The 23695-nt window shown below is 40.3% G+C and overlaps 1 protein-coding gene across 5 annotated transcripts in view; it reads left to right on the top strand.

Annotated features, from left to right (window-relative positions):
- The window catches only part of PCCA (propionyl-CoA carboxylase subunit alpha), a 417781-nt gene that overhangs the window by 336791 nt on the left and 57295 nt on the right, over nt 1-23695 (top strand). For all 5 annotated transcript variants that reach the window (XM_061435312.1, XM_061435309.1, XM_061435310.1 and 2 more), the window contains one exon: nt 10603-10656. In XM_061435312.1, the coding sequence (XP_061291296.1) occupies nt 10603-10656 (54 nt within the window). The remainder of the gene's footprint in view (nt 1-10602; nt 10657-23695) is intronic.

A 23695-nucleotide genomic window follows, 5' to 3' on the forward strand; every position in this document is an offset into this window, starting at 1 on the left:
AAGTAGGAATGGGTAATTGCTGGTTTTGCCGTTTCTTAGTTTCTTGCCTAGAATGTCCTGCTAGGTAGCGTGGTCTACCATCTTGCTTAAGGATATGTGGGTATTTAACACCTCTCAAGTTTTATTGCTGAATCCCTGTGTCTACACAGTCTTGCCTGATAATCCGGGCTTCCCTGATAGCTCAGTGGTAAAGAATCCGCCTGCAGTGCAGGAGACCCTGCTTCGATTCCTGGGTTGGGAAGATCTCCTGAAGAACGGATAGGCTACCCTCTCCAGTATTTTTGGGCTTCCTTTGTGGCTCTGCTAGTGAAGAATCTGCCTTCAATGCAGGAGACCCCGGTTCGATCCCTGGTTGGGAAGATCCTCTGGAGAAGGGAAAGACTCCCCACTCCAATATTCTGGCCGGGAGCATTCCATGGACTGTGTAGTCCACAGGGTCCCAAAGAGTCGGACACGACTGAGCGGCTTTCACCACCACCACCCTGTATCTACGTGGAAAGAGCACTGAACATCTTTATTTGATTAGCTGATAAAATATTAATACTTGGGGAGGAAGCCTTACTTTTGCTTTAGTAGTTGGTTCCCTTCTCCAATCAGGTTACATTTGTCCGTTCACTTTCCTTGTTTCCATTGGTAAGCCTCATGAATTTAATATTATCCGTTCATTTCCTTAAAAATAAATAGTATTTTGGCATGTACCATTATTTGGATAATGAATTTTATAAATGACTAAATTGTTTTAATTGGTCTGAATTACCTGTTTCAGTTTTGATTTGACCTTGAATTTCCACCTCCTTGTTGAGTTCCTGGCCCATGTTAAAGCTCAGTAACTGGACGAATGGTTGAGTGGGTGGATGAATGGGTAGTCATCGTTCATTTTTGCAATCTCAGAAATAACTCTGCCGTATCTGTACCTTCATTTTAAGATTGAGATTTCTTCTAAGCCTTCGTCAAATTAAGTTATGTGCATAAGATAGCCTTCTTAGCCGTTTTATCGATTCTCTTTAATTCCTGATCTTCCAACATTTGCGAAATCCGTTATCTGTTGGATAGCATGGCGGGTTGGTCTGTGCAGATACAGAATCACTGTATTCCCAGGAACTTGCCCACGAGAGCATCTTGCTTACAGAGCACGTCTCCGTCCAGTCGAGTCCCTGTTTGCCCTCATTGGCCGTGGGAGCCCCTGAGCTGGCGCAGACAATCAGTACCACCCACTGATGGTTATCGAGTAGGGTCCACCCAGGCTGTTGCTCATTGCTTCCTTTGCCAGGTGTGCACACACCTTGCTTGCACTCTCTCCCCTGGCATCACTAATTATTCATGGCACGTACCACCTCTTATTCCAGTATGTCCACATGTCTACATGGTACTTTCTTTTTTTATTATGTATTTTAAATAAGATTCGAGAGAATCATACTCTTGGACACAAATTTCCACCATTATTAATAACTTTAAGTCTAGAGCTAATGATACATTTATCTGATGGGGGAAGAGATCATATGTTTTGAAATAAGGTAATTTGTAATAAAGAACTGGGGATATAAACCTTAAAAACTCCTGAAGATACTTAAAGGCCCTCTTTAGAATTTTAATACTTTTAAAATCCATTTCTTCATCTAATAATTAAACATTTTCCTTCAAATATTATTGTTCAATGAAAATAAAATGATAGTATTTCATGATTATTTTCTTTTTACTGTTGGAAAAGAAATGCAAAAAAGCAAAATGGCTGTCTGGGGAGGCCTTACAAATAGCTGTGAAAAGAAGAGAAGCGAAAAGCAAAGGAGAAAAAGAAAGATAGAAACATCTGAATGCAGAGTTCCAAACAATAGCAAGAAGAGATAAGAAAGCAGCCTTCAGCGATCAATGCAAAGAAATAGAGGAAAACAACAGAATGGGAAAGACTAGAGATCTCTTCAAGAAAATCAGAGATACCAAAGGCACATTTCATGCAAAGATGAGCTCGATAAAGGACAGAAATGGTATGGACCTAACAGAAGCAGAAGATATTAAGAAGAGATGACAAGAATACACAGAATAACTCTACAAAAAAGATGTTCACGACCCAGATAATCACGACGGTGTGATCACTGACCTAGAGCCAGACATCCTGGAATGTGAAGTCATGTGGGCCTTAGAAAGCATCACTACAAACAAAGCTAGTGGAGGTGATAGAAAAACATCTATTTCTGCTTTATTGACTATGCCAAAGCCTTTGACTGTGTGGATCACAATAAACTGTGGAAAATTCTGAAAGAGATGGGAATACCAGACCACCTGACCTGCTTCTTGAGAAACCTGTATGCAGGTCAGGAAGCAACAGTTAGAACTGGACATGGAACAACAGACTGGTTCCAAATAAGAAAAGGAGTACGTCAAGGCTGTATATTGTCACCCTGTTTATTTAACTTATATGCAGAGTACATCATGAGAAACGCTGGACTGGAAGAAACGCAGGCTGGAATCAAGATTGCCGGGAGAAATATCAATAACCTCAGATATGCAGATGACACCATCCTTATGGCAGAAAGTGAAGAGGAACTAAAAAGCCTCTTGATGAAGGTGAAAGTAGAGAGTGAAAAAGTTGGCTTAAAGCTCAACATTCAGAAAACGAAGATCATGGCATGCGGTCCCATCACTTCATGGGAAATAGATGGGGAAACAGGGGAAACAGTGTCAGATTTTATTTTTCTGGGCTCTAAAATCACTGCAGATGGTGAGTGCAGCCATGAAATTAGAAGACTCTTAACTCCTTGGAAGGAAAGTTATGACCAACCTAGATAGCATATTCAAAAGCAGAGACATTACTTTGCCAACAAAGGTTCGTCTAGTCAAGGCTATGGTTTTTCCTGTGGTCATGTATGGATGTGAGAGTTGGACTGTGAAGAAAGCTGAGTGCTGAAGAACTGATGCTTTTGAAGTGTGGTGTTGGAGAAGACTCTTGAGAGTCCCTTGGACTGCAAGGAGATCCAACCAGTCCATTCTAAAGGAGATCAGCCCTGGGATTTCTTTGGAAGGAATGATGCTAAAGCTGAAACTCCAGTAGTGTGGCCACCTCATGCAAAGAGTTGACTTATTGGAAAAGACTCTGATGCTGGGAGGGATTGGGAGCAAGAGGAGAATGGGACGACAGAGGATGAGATGGCTGGATGGCATCACTGACTCGATGGACGTGAGTCTGAGTGAACTCCGGAAGTTGGTGATGGACAGGGAGGCGTGTCATGCTGCGATTCATGGGGTCGCAAAGAGTCGGACATGACTGAGCGACTGATCTGATCTGATCTGATACGCTGGAGCATTCCTGCTATTTTCACTGTATATGTGGAATCCATCAGTAATAGTGCATACTAAATATGTCTTAATGATATAACCTGAGAAACTAACAATCTTTTCTCATTCTTTTGTGGAAAGATATATTCTCATTTCCAAATTACCAATTTTAAAAGTTATGAAATGAAACAGTTTGTCCAATAGGAATCTAATATGGGCCATATTTGCAGTTCTTGGGTTTTCATAGTAGCCACATTAAGAAAACAAGAACAACTGAAGTTCTTTTTTAAAATCCATTTATTTAATCCAGTATTTCCAAAGTGTTAACATTCTACCTGAAACAGTATTTAAAAATTACTAATATGATATCGGAAGTGAAATGTACCCCTGACATATATATGACAAAAAGTAATGTAGGTTGAATGATTAAAGTGGAAAACACTGAAACAATGAAGTTGTGTTTAAAAGAAAATATATATACTACTTCTGTATTTAAAATTAAATTATAAATTTATTTTCTCAGTTGCCTTAATCACATTTCAAATTCTCAGTAGCCATATGTGGCTAGTTAGACAGCTCACAAATAAAATCTTTTGTAAGTCAGATGGTGTTAATGCAAGGGGAAAAAAAAAAACCCCACATTTTCAGAAAGTGCTCCTCTTTTCATTTCAACCACAATTTTGGTTTTTATCATTAAAAATTAGAAATAGATGAACTAAATTCATTTTTAAAGAGAAGATAAATTTCTCATCTAGGTGACAACCTTTTAAAATTTTTATTTAGAAGCTTAACGGAAATTAGAACAATTTTTAAAAAGTGAAGTGATTTCCCGTCTGGAACGTATAACTGAAGTGTTGAAACTAAACAGAAAATTTTGCCATTCTATACATGTTAAGCTCACTGCTTTTCTTCACACATCCAAGCACCTTCCTACTCTGGAACGTGCCGGATAAATAGAACTTCTTTTATTATTCATATGACTGTAGTCTGTTCCTGTGAAGTAATTTTTTTTTTTTTTAAGAAGCGCTTTAATTTTACCCTAAACAATTCAGTTTTCGGTTTCTTACAATGTAATTTGTCTGCTGGGATTTGATGTATTGTTTCTCGCTAGCGTTTTCCATAGTAGATTTTCATTTTGCGTAGTCACGTTGTTTGAACATTTGCAAACGGAGCCCACTAACTGCTATTGGCCTGCTTCTTTGTGTGGCATGATTTCTTCTCCCCACCTGCTCACAGCAGGTTGTCTACAGGCCTGAAGAGTAGCTAAATACTTTTGAAAATATCTTGAGATCCTGCTAAGGTCTTAACAATTTCTGCATTTGTGTGATGTGCAGCTATTCATGGTGTACCTTTGAAGGCTGTTTTCTTTTTATTTCTCATATTCTTGCTTAAATATTTTCAAGAGAAGATAAATTTATTATAAATAACAGTACAAAGCTGATTGCAGTCCTATTGCATTCTGCATTGAATAGGTCATTGATATTCAACTAAGTGGAACAAATTTTCTATGTTAAAGCAGACAAATTTGGAATAGTGTCACATGCATCTCATGTTATTTACTACAGAATACCAGATTAAATGGATTACTTGTGAATTGATTGCAGTGTTAAATAGATGATATAACATGATAACTTAAAATGCTCAGTGGGCCTTTGTAATATAGAATCGTATACAAGCACAGGAATATAATAGAAGAGAGGTTATCGTGTTTGTTGAATGTATGTCTGTGATATATTTGCCAAATGCTTATCCAGAGAGAATTTGAATAGATTTTTAAGATTTAACCTTGAGTTTCTGTTTCTAAACGAAATGGATTTTCTCACCATTTCAGAAAACAAGTGAAAAATGTTATTTTCTTTTTTCTGGTTTTTAGATTAAAATAACTCCCACAACTTCTGAGAACAAACTTTAGTTTTAATCCTAATAAATGTATGAGTACAGGTGCTAAAATAAATATGTTAGGAATATTTTGACAAGAAAATTAAATGAAGTAGTAGCTTACATTTTGCTTATACTTCAGCAGTACCAGAAAAAAGTGAATTTGAAAGTAATCGTCTACGTTTTTAGGCCCCAAATAAGTGTACCCCACATTTTTTAGATGTTCCCCCCCCATTCCCTTAGAAGTAATTAGCTGTTATTTTTTAACTATATGCATGTGGTTACTCTGGAGTCATCAAATGTAATATGAAACCATCTATTTAGAATGTATAGGATATATAAATAAATAACTTGAAGAAGTAGAGGATGGTATTTTTTCCTAATGAAGTAGGAAATGAAAGAGTAATTATTAACCATATCCTTTTCACATTCCTGAAAATATCAATTACAGTTACACATCTTAGAAACAAGCCCACCAGTAGTAGCACAGAAATAACTCCTTTCACTGTGCTTCAAAAAATTTAATCACTATTTAACAGCTGGGATGTATTTACAGCCATAATTCAAAATATTAATTTCAGTGCAGGTCTGCCTGCTTTTGTAGTGTAGCCTAGAAGCTTAGCCATTTTCTTGTCTCTGGTGGCATGTGTTTTATGATTTGGAGTTGCTTTTAAAAATTTAATGTAATGGGAAAGTGTCTTTCTCAATCCCCCCCCCACACACACACACACACTTCTTTCTTCTCTACTATCTGTTAAGTAGAAAATTATGTTTTAGTAGCTGCCACAAGAAGAGGATTTTGAACAGTATAAACACTGATTATGGAAAATAATGCAGGCAGCTGCACTGAAGACCGATAAGAGCAATCCCATAGTAATGGCCTTTAAAACATATTATCAAGTTGGGAATCAGTGAGGGGAAAGAGACAACTATGACTGTTTCTTCTCTTACTGTTCAGCAAGATTACTTTTAAAGGTGAAACTGCCTCTGATTTTATTATCTGAGAGATATCTTTGGAGCATTTTAAAACTTTGTGAATGTTTTTGCTTTTTTTGAGTGAGCAATCTTGCTAATTGTGCATGAATTTGATTCTAACAAATGTTGAAATTGTTGCATTAACAAAGTCTTCTTAAATATTCTTTTCCTTAAAGAAGGGAAAAGGGAGTATATTTTATAAATGTTGTAGCAGACTATTAGAATAAGAAAAGAAGGCCATTTTCGTCTAGCTATGAAGTGCCACTTAAAATAGAAAAGTGGGTGAAATATTTGGAGAAAATATTTTAGGATAGGATATGTTTCAGGAAAAAAGTTTTAAGTTTTATTTTATTTTTGCTCTGAGCCTATCAAGTGGCCAGTTTGTGTTTGTTTGGGCGTGCCTCAGACTCGTCGTAGGCATGGAGTGCTTTGTTCTCCGTGGATTCGTAAACCAAGTGGTCTCAATTCTAGACTGTGAGAAAAGTGTGCATTCCTGTTTCCTGTAGCCAAGTAAATTCCAATTTTGAGTGAAATTTTATTTCCCTGTTTTCTATTACATCCATCTTTATTGCTGAGATATGTCAGGTGTGGATGCTTTCAAGTACACAGAGTAGCTGTGGTGAGAACAATCTGAGACTCCGTAGATATGTAATTTTAACTTGCTTTCAGTTGAATGCAATAGGGTAACTTATTGGTGCTTATATGTATGGTTTACATATCATTGTTACAATTTAATTGTTTGTAAAAATATAAATTCTAAACCTGTTTCCATTTTACATATTGCAGAATTACTTCTGTTTGCCTGGGAATCAGCCCAGCCCTTGTAGGGTAAGGGAAAGGAACCGTTGTATTTTGTAAATGTCTCCTACATAGAAAGTAATGCCAATACAACTCAGGCAGTGTACTAGACTCAGGAGTTACAGCGGTGACCAAGACTCACATTGTATCAGGGGGATGTAGATGCCAAACATGTAAACACATAAAGAAGGTAACTTGAGTGCTAAGAAGGTCATGAAGACTGTAACATGATAATCATTGAAGATGAGTAAGGAGATGGCTTTAGGTAGGGAGAGAAGCTTTTGTTAGGAAGTCCTCTCTGAATAGCTACCATTGAGATGAAACCTGTGGGGAGTAGGAGGAAGCCTTACAAAAATCTAGGGGAGGAAAGTCCCAAGTGGAAAGAATGGCGAGTGTTAAGGCCCTGAGGAGGAACAGGACTGGTTTGTGTGGAGGCCAGAAGAAAGGTCAGTATCCCAAGTGTACTTGTTTAGTCACCGAGTCGTGTCAAACTCTTTGCAACCCCGTGGACTGCAGCACACCAGGCCTCCCTGTCCATCACCAACTCCCAGAGTTTACTCAAACTCATGTCCGTTGAGTTGTTGATGCCATCCAACCATCTCATCCTCTGTCATTCCCTTCTCCTCCCGCCTTCAATCTTTCCCAGCATCAAGGTCTTTTCAGATGAGTCAGTTCTTCGCATCAGGTGGCCAAAGTGTTGGAGTTTCAGCTTGAGCATCAGTCCTTCCATTGAATATTCAGGACTGATCTCCTTTAGGATGGACTGGTTGGATCTCCTTGCTGTCCAAGGGACTCTCAAGAGTCTTCTCCAACACCACAGTTCCAAAGCGTCAATTCTTCAGTGCTCAGCTTTCTTTATGATCCAACTCTCACATCCATACATGACTACTGGAAAAACCATAGCCTTGACTAGACAGACCTTTGTTGGCAAAGTAATGTCTCTGCTTGTGAATATGCTGTCTAGGTTGGTCATAACTTTCCTTCCAAGAAGTAAGCGTCTTTTCATTTCATGGCTGCATTCACCACCTGCAGTGATTTTGGAGCCCAAGAACATAAAGCGTGTCACTGTTTCCATTGTTTCTCCATCTGTTTGCCATGAAGTGATGGGACCAGATGCCATGATCTTAGTTTCCTGATTGTTGAGCTTTAAGCCAACTTTTTCACTCTCCTCTTTCACATTCATCAAGAGTCTCTTTAGTTCTTCTTCATTTTCTGCCATAAGGGTGATGTCATCTGCATATCTGAGGTTATTGATATTTCTCCTGGCAATCTTGATTCCAGATTGTGCTTTATCCAGCCCAGCGTTTCTCATGATATACTCTGCAAGTGTAGTTAGGAGAGTGCTAAATATAGACAGGGACCAGGTCGTATAGGATCTTTGTAGACCCAGAAAATTGGGTTTTATTAAATTCCTACTGCAAAACTTTTGAAGAGTTTGAATAGAACAATGGTAAGACGTGCTTTAGGAGAAGGCAATGGCAACCCACTCCAGTACTCTTGCCTGGAAAATCCCATGAACGGAGGAGCCTGGTAGGCTGCAGTCCATGGGGTCACAAAGAGTCAGACACGACTGAGTGACTTCACCTTCACTTTTCACTTTCATGCACTGGAGAAGGAAATGGCAACCCACTCCAGTGTTCTTGCCTGGAGAATCCCAGGGACAGGGGAGCCTTGTGGGCTGCTGTCTATGGGGTCGCACAGAGTCGGACACGACTTAGCAGCAGCAGCAGCAAGATGTGCTTTAAAGGAGCTGCTGTGAGGCAGGTGGACTCATGGGAACAAGTAGTAGAGACAAGGAAATCATTTGTGTGTTCATGGCGGTCATCTACGTGAGAGGTGCTGATGATGGTTTAGACAAAGAGTCAGTCAAATGCAGCCCACTACCAGTTTTTGTACAGTTCACTAGTTGAGTGATTTTTTAAAGTTTGGAAGTATTACACTTTAAATGGTTGAAAAAAGAAAAGAGTGTTTCATGACACATGAAAAGTATATGAGATTCAAATTTTAGGTTTGTAAATACAGTTTTACCAGACACAGCCGCCTTTATTCATTTTTATCTGTCTGTGGAGTTTTATCATATGTAGCAACTCAGTGCCCTGGTTTTTCCCTGTTGACAGCAGTTCAGTGGCTTAGGAGTTTGTTGGGATTTTTTTTTTTTTTTTGATGCAGGACCAAGATTGAACTTTTTCTGAACAGAAAGAACTGTCCTCAGCCACTATTATGGAACATCTTACAGCTTTGAAAATTAGCTTGTGCTGTGGACTTGATAATATTTCTTAATGAATTCACACTGAAATTGTAAGACAAAACAGCATTTACATGCAAAATGCACACTGTGGTCAAGTCATTTTGACAAATGACGTTTGAGTCACAGCTAGTGTCAAGTTGCTTTTTAGAGTCCGTGGGCTGTCAAAACAAGAAGTGGACTAGCGTTCCAACAGGATTTTTCAAATCTCAGTGCAAAAGCAAAGAATATTTCCGTATTTTATAATCTACATAACTACTGTTGAGGATATTTCACTTACCCTTCAATTGGAAGTGATTAAATTGCAAAATAATGTTATGCTAAGGCAGATATCAAGAGAAGAATCTAGCAAAATCTGGCCCTTTGGAGAAAAAAATGGTCAGCCCTTGCGTAGACTAAGGTGGTAGTGGTGGCAACCACTTGAAGTGAACCAATTTGACATATATTTTGGAGGGAAGATAGGAAAGATTGGTAGGTGGATTAGATACTAGGTATGAAGGAAGTTAAAGAATTAAAGATGAGCCATGAGTGAATGATGATAGTATTTACTGAGATGGGAAGGCTAGGGGAGAAGCAGGCTTGGGGAGGCAGATCAAGAATTCTGTATGGACTTGCTAGGTTTAATATGTGCATTAGATATCCAAGTATTGATATCCAACTAACAGATGACTACATGAGTCTTGAACTCAGGATAAATGGGAGTTGAAAACGTAAATTTGATGATCATATTCAATAGGCTTTCTGTAAAATCTAATGGATTTTGTATATGGATCTGCCATATACGAAAGATTGAAGTTGGACCCTTACATTACACTAGATAATAAAAATTGACGCAAAGTGGATTAAAGACCTAAGCATAATGCCTAAAACTATAAAACTTCCATAAGAAAATGTAGGCAAAAGCTTCATGACTTTGGAATTGACAGTGATTTCCTGGATATAACTCCAAAATTGTTAAGCAGAAAAGCATAGATACATTGGACTATATCAAATTTAAAGAAAATTGTGTATCAAAGGACACAACGGAGTGAAGAGGCATCCTGTGGAATGGGAGAAATATTTGAAGTCATACATCTGATAAAGGGTTAATATCCAGAATATATAAAGAACTCTTGCAGCTTAACAACAGGAAATTAAATAACCTGATTAAAAGTTAGACAAAGGCCTTGAATAGATGTTTCTCCAGTGAAGAAGCACAAGTGGGCAACAAGTGTAGGAAGAGGTGCTTGGCGTCTTACTTCATACATGTATCTGCCCTTCATTCCTTTTTATGGCCAAATAATATTTTATTGCATGAAGATACCATATTTTGTTTATTCATTTATCAGTCGATGGACATGTGGGTTGTTTGGCTATTAGGAGTAATGCTGCTATGAACATTCAGGTACATGTTTTTGTGTGGCTGAGAATTCATTTTATGTCTCTTTTTTCCCCAGTGTCTTTCTCGAGAAGCAGGGGGCAACATGAGCATTCAGTTTCTCGGCACAGTGGTAAGTAGGAAAGGATGACTGCTTTATATGTTCTTTAATTTACAGAGAGATCAACTGGAAAAGTGATCAGCTGGTTTTAGCCCTTGTGTTTGAACTTGGCTTCACCGTGGTTTTGTTTTGCTGTTAAGTGAGATGTCTTTGTATAAGAAATGGATTCTTTAACATGTGGGGAAAATTCTCGTGATGGAGTAAGTTTAGCTATTTCTTACTAGAGACAAAATAATTTTAAAAATTATTTGCAGTTTGTTGAATCTTTGAAGTACTTTTTTCGCTGGATACTCTTTCCTTATTTTTAATAAAAATAAAAACAAATTTTAAAAAGATGCTTATGAATAGTGACCTTGGAGGGTTCCCTGGTGGCCTAGTGGTTAGGACTCTGTGCTCTCACTGCCGAGGGCCCAGGTTGAATCCTTGGTCAGGGAAGTAAGATCCCACAGTAAGCCAGGTGGCATAACCAAAAAACAAACAAACAAACAAACAGGTGATTGATATTTTATGTTTGGTTTGTTTGTTTTTTTTGCTTAGTTTTCCATCTAGCTTCTTCTAGTAGGTCCACATTTCTAATGAAATTGAATAATAATTTCAAAATTATATAGCTCTACATAGTAAAAAGAAACTTACTTCACACTTATTTTTACTTATGAGTTTATAGGTACCATATTAGTAGTAGTATAATTTTGCAAAATACTTTGGTGAAAAAGATACTTTATTGTTTTAATATCATTTCTCCACTTGTTGCTATTTTATTTGCATATTTCTCTGTGTATTCATCTGTTAGGTATCATTTATAATCTGTAAAATGGTTCATATCTTTTGGGTACCTTGTTTAGGTTGTATATTTACATTGGGTATTTCTGTTGGCTCTGTAACTTGAGGATATCAGCGGACAAGTTTGTGGCTTAGATCAAAAGAAAAGTGACTTTGCCACTGAGTTACAGAGGATATCAATAACAATGTCCATTTACTTCATGCTTTGTACTTTATATATGTATAGAGGTGTGGTATAGTTTACAGATTAAAGTGCATGTGAAGACACCTGTCCAATATGTACTTTTTAAGTGTTGCACCTAAGACTTGTAGTTATTCTTGCTTTTCTGATTAATAGTTTATAGTTCAGTTCAGTTGCTCAGTCATGTCCGAATCTTTGTGACCCCATGAATCGCAGCATGACACGCCTCCCTGTCTATCACCAACTCCTGGAGTTTACCCAAACTCACGTCCATCGAGTTGGTGATGCCATCCAGCCAGGTCATCCTCTGTCATCCCCTTCTCCTCCTGCCCCCAATCCCTCCCAGCATCAGAGTCTTTTCCAGTGAGTCAACTCTTCGCATGAGGTGGCCAAAGTATTGGAGTTTCAGCCTCAGCATCAGTCTTTCCAGTGAACACCTAGGGCTGATCTCCTTTAGAATGGACTGGTTGGATCTCCTTGCTGTCCAAGGGACTCTGAAGAGTCTTCTCCAACACCACAGTTCCAAAGCATCAATTCTTTGGCGCTCAGCTTTCTTCACAGTCCAACTCTCACATCCATACATGACTACTGGAAAAACCACAGCCTTGACTAGATGATCTTTGTTGGCAAAGTAATGTCTCTGCTTTTGAATATGCTGTCTAGGTTGGTCATAACTTTCCTTCCAAGGAGTAAGCATCTTTTAATTTCATGGCTGCAGTCACCATCTGCAGTGATTTTGGAGCCCAGAAAAATAAAGTCTGACACTGTTTCCACTGTTTCCCCATCTATTTCCCATGAAGTGATGGGACCAGATGCCATGATCTTAGTTTTCTGAGTGTTGAGCTTTAAGCCAACTTTTTCACTCTCCTCTTTCACTTTCATCAAGAGGCTTTTGAGTTCCTCTTCACTTTCTGCCATAAGGGTGGTGTCATCTGCATATCAGGTTACTGATATTTCTCCCGGCAATCTTGATTCCAGCTTGTGCTTCTTCCAGCCCAGCATTTCTCATGATGTACTCTGCATTTAAGTTAAATAAGCAGGGTGACAATATACAGCCTTGACGTACTCCTTTTCCTATTTGGAACCAGTCTGTTGTTCCATGTCCAGTTCTAACTCTTGCTTCCTGACCTGCATATAGGTTTCTCAAGAGGCAGATCAGGTGGTCTGGATATTCCCATCTCTTTCAGAATTTTCCAGTTTATTGTAATCCACACAGTCAGAGACTTTGGCATGTGCTTATTTTTTCAACTAAAAAATTTAAATTTTATTTAAATTCATAAGAAATTGGATTAGGGTTCTCCAGAGAAACAGAACCAACAGAGTATGTGTATTATGTTTTCATATGTACAGAGAGAGAGAGAGATTGGTTGGTTGATTGACTTTAAGCAGTTGATTCCTGTGATTGTGGAGGCAATTCCCAAACCTGCAGAGTAGTTACATTTCAAGTTCAAGATCAGTGTGCCTGTAGTATTCCTTCCTGCTTGGGAGGTTAATCCTTTTTCTTCAACTGATTGAAAGAGGCCCACCCATGTTATTAGAGGGTAATCTGCTTTACTCAGAGTCTACTGATTTAAATGTTAACCTCATCTAAAAAAGAAAAAAACAAAACAAAACAAAACCATGGCACTTTTCTGGAGGTCCATTGGTTAAGACTCTGTGCTCCTAATGCTGGGGGTGCAGGTTTGATCCCTGGTCGGGTAACTAAGATCCTGCATGCCTTGGCCAAAAAAAAAAAAAAAGAACGAAAAACCCTTTATAGAAACATCTAGAATACTGTTTGACCAAATATCTGAATACTGTTGGCTAGCCAAGTTGACACACAAAATTAACCATCGTCAAAGTGTTCATTTTATCCCTTAGAGGTTTTGAAGTTAACAATAGACGTATTCTTCCAGAAACGGATTTACACATCTTTTCACGCAACAGTAAATTATGAACATCTTCCTACGTCATTGCATAAAGATCCATGCCATTCTTTTTTTATCAGCTACCTAGACTTACATTATGGGTAGGGTCTTCTGGACCTCTTGTTCTCATGCTAGAAAGGGTTTTTGTGCTGTGTCTGCTATTTGTTATTGCTCCTTGCATTCTAATAGATTTCTCAGGGTTCAAACATTGAAAAAAATACTTCTTGACAGCCACAACCTGCAAAAGAAAACCCAAACCAACATAAACTTCCTCCTACAATTTTTCCTGTCTCAGAAAATGGCAGCTTAAGCTAAAAGTTTATCTTTTCCTTGAATTCCCTCTTCCGCCACTCTCACTGCCCCCATCCTGTCCAAAGTCTTCATCACCTCTTGTCCAAATTGTTGGAGCAGCCAGTCTTCCCACCTCCACCCCTGCTCCCTGCTTATCATTAATATAGCGGTTAAAGTGATCCTTTTAAAATACACATCAGCTCAGCCAGCCTAGTTGCTCGTTTTCAAACATGTCAGGCGCTAGCATCAGGGCCTCCTCCCTTGCCTCTCCTCTGCCAGGCCCAGCTCTCACGCCTCATCTAAACCTGATTACCTCCCGAAGGCGCCACTGCCAAATACCGGCACCGTGAGGATGGGGACGCCAGTGTATGAACCGGGTGGAGGGGACATGAGCATTCAGTCCATAATGTGCATTTAGCTGTCAAAGCTCTCCTCCCCAGAACTTTTCCAGGTGATCTGTGCCTACTTCAATTTGTAGATTGTCTGGGTTTTGCTTGTTTGTTTTGCGGACACATTTTTAGTGAAGCTGTGAGTTTGTGCATGTCAGATAGTATAAACTCACAAAGAAGCCGAAGAGGTTCAGTGTTTTACATAACCCAAATTCCTTACTTGAACTGTGATTCACAATAAGGATGAATATTTTGTTACTACTTGAAGAATACAGAAGTTACCATTTGATTCCAAATTTTGTACTGTAATCATTGCTTGTATTTAATTTTTTAAAAGTACCATTATGTTTAAAACATCACAATTCTAAGACAAACGTATCTGTGTAAGACTGAGGTTTTTTTGTGTGTGTGAAAACAATGCATATTGCCCGAAAGAGAAAATAACCTACATTGCGCTGAGCAGCTTCTTCATAGCTGTGCTGCTGGCATTCACCCAAGGACTCTCGAGGAACTATCAAATTATATGTCTTTGAAGCTTAGCCAGGGATCTTAATGAAACCAAATCACACTGAACTTCTTAAAGCTAATTTAAATCTCAAATTGTACATTTTAAATTAAGTTTTTATTGATAATAAATATACTTTATTTCTTATTAGCCTTGAAAGCTTGAGTAATAATATCAGTAGAATAAACATGTTTTACAAAGATTTACCATTAAGAATGGTATTAATATGACCCTTGGTACGCTAGCACAATTAGATTTCAAAGTTAGCATTTACGAAGTAACAGCGATTAATGACAACCATCGAAAACAATTTTGAACTCCATCAGTTTAACTCAGGAGGGTAAACTTAATATGATAATTCATCTAGTTGAATTGTATCAGCTTAGCAGGAAAGTATGTAAATATGTGACCCTTACCTAGTTTCTAAATGGATGCTGTGCTGATAGATTTATCAGTTCCATTAAAGAACTTTGGGGAACTTTGGAATTTCAGCAGTTGTTCCCTTGGAGGCTGAAAACCCAACCTGGTCTCATACTGGGACCATTCTGGTCTGCATATTTCCATAATTTGCCTTTGCTACTAATATGACAGCAAGACACAAATAACTGTTTCTAATAATATCAGATGGAGTTGTGGAGGACAGCATTTTAATGTAGTAAAAGACCTCCCCGCGGGGTTGTTATTGCTACTATAGAACAGCAGCTACACAGTTGCAACTGTAGTCTCTTAATTGATTCGTTTAATTAGCAAGAGCTGAAGCTTGGGCTGTATCTTGTCATCTGATAGCACAAGTCCCAAATCTGCATCATTTGTATTTATAGATATAAATATGAACATCATCAAAAAGTTTCACTCTTTCTGAAAACTACCTTATGGATATTGAACTTGAATAGAGTAAACTCCCATTTGTTGAAAATCCAAATAACTGGCAAATGAAAAGAACTAGGTTTATTATTGTTTTCCTTTACCAGTGGGCTTCCCTGGTAGCTCAGACGGTGAAGAATCTGCTTGCAATGCGGGAAATCTGGGTTTGATACCTGGGTTGGGAAGATCCCCTGGAGAAGGACATGGCTATACCCACTCCAGTATTCTCACCTGGAGAATCCCATGGACAGAGGAACCTGGCAGGCTACAGTCCATGGGGTCCCAAAGAGTTGGACACATCTGAGCAACTCAGCACACATCTCCTTTACCAGTACTTTTTTGGGAAGTAACCTATGTCGCGTTTTTCGTTATGACTGTCTTCCAAAAATAAACATCCAGAGAACTTCTTTGGTCTTCTGTACCGTATAAATCCCTCTGTCTACGTATCTGACTATCTCTAGTCTTCACTTGCCTTTTTCTCCCTTCTCTTTTCCATCTCTTGCTTCGTATCAGGGAGGTTTCAGAAGTGACAAGGTGGTTTATTGGGATTTCTTGCATGCTCATCCCGTGTCCCAGCGTTTGCAGCCACCCAGAGGCTTACTTTCCTGTGTAAACAGGGACATCTGAGTCAATTACCCCTGGGACTTGACCCGTTAACCCAAGGTGCCCTGGTCCCAGTTTCCTTGGATGGGGAGGAGAGGGATCTGGGAGGTGTCTGGCATAGAACCACAGAGCCTACATCAGACGGGCACTTCTTCCCAATACTCACAGGGCTCCATCCCCACGGGATCAAGCTCTCGTTATTCCTGACGCTTTTCCCGTCCAGCTGTAGAAAGCAGCTGTGGCCACAGGCTTGACATTTTGTCAAGGGTTGATGAAGTCTCTCTGGTTTTGTTTGTTTGTTTGTTTTTCAGTTCAGTTCAGTTCGGTCGCTCAGTTGTGTCTGACTCTTTGTGACCCCATGAATCGCAGCACGCCAGGCCTCCCTGTCCCATCACAAACTCCCAGAGTTCACTCAAACTCATGTCCATCGAGTCAGTGATTCCATCCAGCCATCTCACCCTCTGTTGTCCCCTTCTCCTCCTGCCCCCAGTCCCTCCCAGCATCAGAGTCTTTTCCAGTGAGTCAGCTCTTCGCATCAGGTGGCCAAAATACTAGAGTTTCAGCTTTAGCATCATTCCCTCCAAAGAAATCCCAGGGCTGATCTCCTTCAGAATGGACTGGTTGGATCTCCTTGCAGTCCAAGGGACTCTCAAGAGTCTTCTCCAACACCACAGTTCAAAAGCATCAATTCTTCGGTGCTCAGCCTTCTTCACAGTGCAACTCTCACATCCATACATGACCACAGGAAAAACCATAGCCTTGACTAGACGAACCTTTGTTGGCAAAGTAGTGTCTCTGCTTTTGAATATGCTATCTAGGTTGGTCATAACTTTCCTTCCAAGAAGTAAGCGTCTTTTAATTTCATGGCTGCAGTCACCATCTGCAGTGATTTTGGAGCCCCAAAAAATAAAGGTCTGACACTGTTTCCCCATCTATTTCCCATGAAGTGATGGGACCAGATGCCATGATCTTCGTTTTCTGAATGTTGAGCTTTAAGCCAACTTTTTCACTCTCCTCTTTCACTTTCATCAAGAGGCTTTTTAGTTACTCTTCACTTTCTGCCATAAGGGTGGTGTCATCTGCATATCTGAGGTTTTTGATATTTGTTTTTAAATGTATTTATTTATTTTAGTTGGAGGATAATTGCAGTATTGTGATGGTTTTTGCCGTACATCAGTATGAATCAGCCATAGGCATACATGTGTCCCTTCCCCCCTGAACCCCTCTCTCAGGGTTTTTTTAGGGTTTTTTCATACATTTTATAATGCTAAGAAAAAAGTAAAGCTTTAGCATCCCTTCCTGCATTTCCCTTCAGTATTCAAAACTTCAGCTAGAATAGGGGTAAGATAAGATTTGATAAGATGAGCTTCTAAGTACAATCTTAATCTTTAACATTGTTTCCATGGTGACGTGTTCTGCATATCCTGTACCTGACTTTAAGAAGGAACTTTTAGAATATGTTTACTTTCCAGCCTTGTGAAATAGGCATGCTGAATAAAATTCAAATATGCAGTTGTTAATATCTCATTGCGTGAAGCATTTTGAACAAAAAATGTAAAAGAAGTCGTGGACTGCCAGTTCCTAACTACATGCTAGGATGTGTGACAAATGAACACGACTTAGCTCCTGCCCTTCAGTAGTGCACTGGCTGCGGGGAAACACAGACCATGAGTGCGCAGTAGGTGGCAAGATGGGGTGCAGAGGCCGGTTTGCTGGCAGAGAAGAACAGAGATCTGTTTGATGTTGTTGTTGTTGTGTTGTTAAGGTGTATCCCATTCTTTGTGACCCCATTGACTGTAGCCTGCCAGGCGCCTCTGTCCATGGGATTCTCCAGGTGAGAATATTGCAGTGGGTTGCCATTTCCTTCTCCAGGGTATCTTCCTGACCCAGGGATCGAATCTGCATCTCCTGCATTGGCAGGCGGATTCTTTACCACTGAGCCACCAGGGAAGCCATGGATCTATTAGCTTTACTTTTTCCTTTCTGATACAAAAGCATAAAGTGTAAACCATAGGGTGTAGCTCTTTGAATGAGAACCTCCTTTTCATATCCTGTTAGTCATTAAATTTTTTTTAGGGAGCATACATAAAGCCTGGCATGTGTTGGTTGTCATGGTACTCAGTCATCTCACACTGACTGAGCATCTATTATGTGATGACACTGAGTTCTGGCAATTCAAAGGAAAAAGGCATCTCTGCCAGCCATGACCCACTGCCAACCCAGGGTGTTGAAACCCTAGCATGATGAGAATGATCAGAGCCTTGTGTGAAGAAGAAGTATTCTGGGGGTTGGAAAAAAGAAATAGGGGAATTATGGAAAGCTCCCGGTAAATATGTCCAGCTCATTCTTAGACTCTAGGGGTGAATAGAGTTTGAAGCAGAGAAATGGTGTTCAGATAGAGGGGAACGGCATCTGCAAAGGCCCTGAGGCAGCACGTTCAGAAACGGCTCTGCAGTGATGGTGGAGAAAGCACAGGGAGTAAAATAAGTGAAGGTAGAGAGGCATGAGGTCGTCCATGTATTTAAGGAAAAGCAGGCTGGCTAGCGAGGGTGGCAGTATCACCTAAGGTGTATTTTGTTTTTTCTGGATTTTTTTTTTTTTTTTTCCAGTCGTACCACACAGTGTGTTGAATCTTAGTTCCCCAAGCAGGGACTGAACCTGGGCTCAGATGGAATAGATAATGAGTTGGGTTTTTGACCATTTTAAATCTGAAATGCCAGAGGGACATGCATGATGTAAAGGAAAGATCAGGGAAATGATAAAGGGTGAGCATGTCAGTGGGTGCCTTTGGACATGAAGATGTGGTATCTGAAGCCTGCAGTAGCTAAGATCACCTGAGGGGATGGTGAAGGGACAGGCCCGGAATGGACCCCTGGGGAGTGCCCACTTCCAAGGGGGCGGCTTCTAGCATCTCTAATAGAATCATTTAAAAGTGACATTATCTATTGTCCAAATCATTTCTATTATATGTGGCTATTGGGAGCCAATTTAGTGCAACCTCAATCATGATTTCACAGTGTCCTAGGGTGTCCCTAATTATTTCAGAATGTCTCAAAATCCTGCTGCTGTCTGCCAAAGACCCTCAAAATAAAAATTAATTTTAATGAATAACATAATGCCTTACACTTGTGTGATGCTTTAGGGTTTTAGAATGCTTATTTGATTCCATTCAATTTCTAAGAGAGACAGGCCATATAGCACCTTTAGAGTTACTCTTTGAAATAGTGTCAGTTTAAAATATTTGCAATTACTCAGTTATATGCTCACAAGAAATTTATGTGAACCACCAGTGATAGCTTCTGGTGAGCGATGTCGGATTCCTGATCTCCAAAGAAGATTTAGCTTCAGGACCAGGGACCAGGCTTGATCACTTAAGAGCTTTTGTGTAACAGAGTTTTATTAAAGTGACAAAGGACAGAGAAGCTTCTGACACAGACATCAGAAGGGGGATGAGAGTACCCCACTTGCTAGTCTTATCAAGGCCTTATATACTTTTACCCACTCCTACAACAAACATCTTAAATTAACAAGATTAGAACTAACAATAGAAAGATCTTACCAGACCCACTCCCACAACATACCTCTTAAGATAAGATTAGTCAGAAGGTTCTTGGTAAAAAGGAAAAACATGTCCTTGAGCCAGATACATTGTTGTTACATAATCCTTGGTACATAGCTTAAGGAAAAACATTGAGCTCTGGGCTTAAAGAAAAAATGTTTTATGTGACTAAAACAAGGAATGTAAGAGGAAAGAGGAGAGTGAAAAGGCTGGCTTAAACCTCAGCATTCAAAAAACTAAAGGCATCTGGTCCCATCACTTCATAGCAAATAGATGGGTAAACAATGGAAACAGTGACATACTTTATTTTCTTGGGCTCCAAAATCTCTGTAGATCGTGACTGCAGCCATGAAATTAAAAGACGCTTGCTCTGTGAAAGAAAAGCTATGACCAACTTAGACAGCATATTAAGAAACAGAGACATTACTTTGCTGACAAAGGTCTGTCTAGTCAAAGCTCTGGTTTTTCCAGTAGTCATGTATGGATGTGAGAGTTGGACCATAAAGAAAGCTGAGCGCTGAAGAATTGATGCTTTTGAACTTTGGTGTTGGAGAAGACTCGTGAGAATTGCTTGGACTGCAAGGAGATCCAATCAGTCTATCCTAAAGGCAATCAACCCTGACTATTCATTGGAAGGACTGCTCTTGAAGCTGAAACTCTAATACTTTGGCCACCTGATGCAAAGAGCTGACTCATTTGAAAAGACCCTGATGCTGGGAAAGATTGAGGGCAGGAGGAGTAAGGGATGACAGAGGATGAGATGTTTGGATGGCATCACCGACTCAATGGACATGAGTTTGAGTAAGCTCCAGGACTTGGTGATGGACAAGGAGGCCTGGCGTGATGCAGTCCATGGGGTCTTAAAGAGTCGGACACAACAGAGCGACTGAACTGAACTGAAGACAAGGAATTAAAAAAAAAAAAAAATTTAGTCCTTTTCTCCTCCTTGAGAGCCCTGGACCCATTCCTCCTTGAGGGCCCTGGACTCCTTATCAATCTACCTAAGAATTAACTTTCTCACCAGCATGTTAGTGTTTTTTGGGGTGGGGGAGGGTTCTGGCATCTAGTAGGCGGAGGCCTGGGATGCTGCTAAACATCCCATAATGCACAGAGCAGTCTTCCACAACAAAAAACATTGCCTATCTCAAAATGTCACCACTGCCAAGGTTGAGAAACCCTGATCTAGGCCAAAAGTAAAAATGATCGCTGTCCTGTGGGTCTAAGACTTGATATAATTCAGACCAAATCTAGAAATCTAGAAAGGTCCAGCTGTCACTAGTAGCTCAAGTCTGTATCCTGAGATGTAGCTTTCCCATCTTTCATATGATGTAAATTCTCAAGGTTGTAGGGGACAGCTCAGGTAACGACTAAGGTGTCCGTGTTAATTACCCAGGTAATTACCAAGCATCCGGGGACATGTGAAACTGTCACATGCCCTTGTTTGAAATGGAACCGCTGCCTCATTTAAGGATGGGGAGATAATCCGTGTGTAAGTTCTCACAGTCCCCCTTGGAGTCCACTGTGTCCTAGAGCTCGGGCCACCACCCGCCGCTAAGGTGAGCACCCGTCTCCGCTGCTCAGCTGAGCGGCCCTTTAAGACAGGGGTGCCCAGGAGACAGTGCTCCCCAAGTGTGCCTGCGGTGAGCTTGTTGCTTTAGACTCGTGACCTGATTTAATACCTCCAACCATTGAGATCATTGGCAGAGCCCCCACCTCACAGATGAGGCCAAGTCTCTGCTGTATATTTACAGGTGGTAGTTGGTCAGCATGGCTCGTAGTGTGGGCAGCCACAGGTTCAGACCTGGACCACCGACACAGCTTGGCTTCCTCCCCACAGCACGTTGCATGGTTGGGGTTTAGGTCCTGCCGCAGCCCTCTGCACCTCTGTATGATTCCTGACCACCTGGTGGAGAGTAGCTTGTGAAGCGGGGGTTGAGGGGACTGACCCTCTCTTCTTCTTTGTTTGATCTTAGAGCCCACCCACTTAGCTTAGTGCTGGAGGTCTACACCCCTCAGTTTCCTCGTGAGAATTCCTTTCATATTGGGGCTAGGGGGTGGTTCTTTTTTTAGAAAGGGTAATATTGATTGAAGTAACTATTGTAGCTATTAAAAATAGATTAAAATTGCAGCTTGATGCTCACTTTATGTAAAGCCTTTCCTCTGAATGAGCGTGTGAGAAGACCTCACTGACACTGCAGGTGGTTGGGGCATGGAGTACCAGGTGAAGTGTGCTGTGGAAGAGGCACTGTTGTTTTTTGAGTATTGAACCTCTCTTTCTCTACCCTCTGCTAAACAAAACTTTGAGTCCCCTTCAAGGATTTTAGGAATAATGCAGTAGTTTGTGAAACACAGGTGCCTGGCAATATTTTGTGATATTGCACATCTAAACTGGTGGTTCTCAACCTGGGTGATGCTGCTCCCTGGGGGACCTTTGGCAATGTCTGGAGACACTTTGGTTGTTACAAGGGTGGGCTGCTACTGAAATCTAGTGGACTAATTTCTTTAAATATATTGAGAACATATCTAACCCAAGAGGCTTCTGAAACATCCTACAGTAAATAAGACAGCCCTACAAAAGAATTATCTGCCTTAAAATGTCAATGGTGCCAAAATGTCCATGCCTAGATGATGTTTATAAAGGGCACACAAACATCTGTGACCACCTCCCCAACCGTAAAGCTGGCTCAGTTCAGTTCAGTTCAGTCGCTCAGTCATGTCTGACTCTTTGCGACCCCATGAACCGCAGCATGCCAGGCCTCCCTGTCCATCACCAACTCCCGGAGTTCATCCAAACCCATGTCCATTGAGTTGGTGATGCCGTCCAACTATCTCATCATCTGTCATCCCCTTCTCCTCCTGCCCTCAATCTTTCCCAGCATCAGGGTCTTTTCCAGTGAGTCAGCTCTTTGCATGAGGTGGCCAAAGTATTGGAGTTTTAGCTTCAACATCAGTCCTACCAATGAACACCCAGGACTAATGTCCTTTAGGATGGACTGGTTGGATCTCCTTGCAGTTCAAGGGACCCTCAAAAGTCTTCTCCAACACCACAGTTCAAAAGCATCAATTCTTCAGGGTCAGCTTTCTTTATAGTCCAACTCTCACATCCATACATGACCACTGGAAAAACCATAGCCTTGACTAGACGGACCTTTGTTGACAAAGTAATGTCTCTGCTTTTTAATACGCTGTCTAGGACTTCCCTGGTGGCTCAGATGGTAAAGCGTCTGTCTACAATGTCGGAGACCCGGGTTCGATCCCTGGGTTGGGAAGATCTCCTGGAGAAGGAAATAGCAGTCCACTCCAGGACTATTGCCTGGAAAATCCCATGGACAGAGAAGCCTGGTAGGCTACAGTCCATGGGGTTGCAAAGAGTCAGACACGACTGAGCGACTTCACTATTCACTGTTCACTGGGTTGGTCATAACTTTCCTTCCAAGGAGTAAGCATCTTTTAATTTCATGGCTGCAGTCACCATCTGCAGTGATTTGGAGCCCAGAAAAATAAAGTCAGCGACTGTTTCCACAGTTTCCCATAATTTGCCTTGAAGTGATGGGACTTCTAATTAAAGCTGTCTGATGCTCCACAAACTTACTCTTATGTGCCCGTGGATAAGTAGTAAGCAGCTATTCCACCCTGTTCATTGTAGCTTGTTTCATGTTGGCATCTTGATTGTATTAAAGGAAAAACTAGTCCCCATACACATGTATGTCACATATATTAACTGTTTTTTCCTAACATTGATGACTCTCTTTGTATGCTTCTGTGTCTTCACCAAATTTTGACCATAATATCAATTTTTATCAATGAAGTTTTCTCTTAATCAGTATCTGCAGTTATGATCCAAGGGATTTATATACACACACACACACACACACACACACATATACATACATATATATATATATAAAATATTCTTGATTGTATCTACATTTCTTTTCAAAAAGAACGAAGTTTTTGCAGGCTCACCGATCA

Source organism: Bos javanicus, chromosome 12 (assembly GCF_032452875.1).
Source record: "Bos javanicus breed banteng chromosome 12, ARS-OSU_banteng_1.0, whole genome shotgun sequence".
Classification (NCBI taxonomy): domain Eukaryota; kingdom Metazoa; phylum Chordata; class Mammalia; order Artiodactyla; family Bovidae; genus Bos; species Bos javanicus.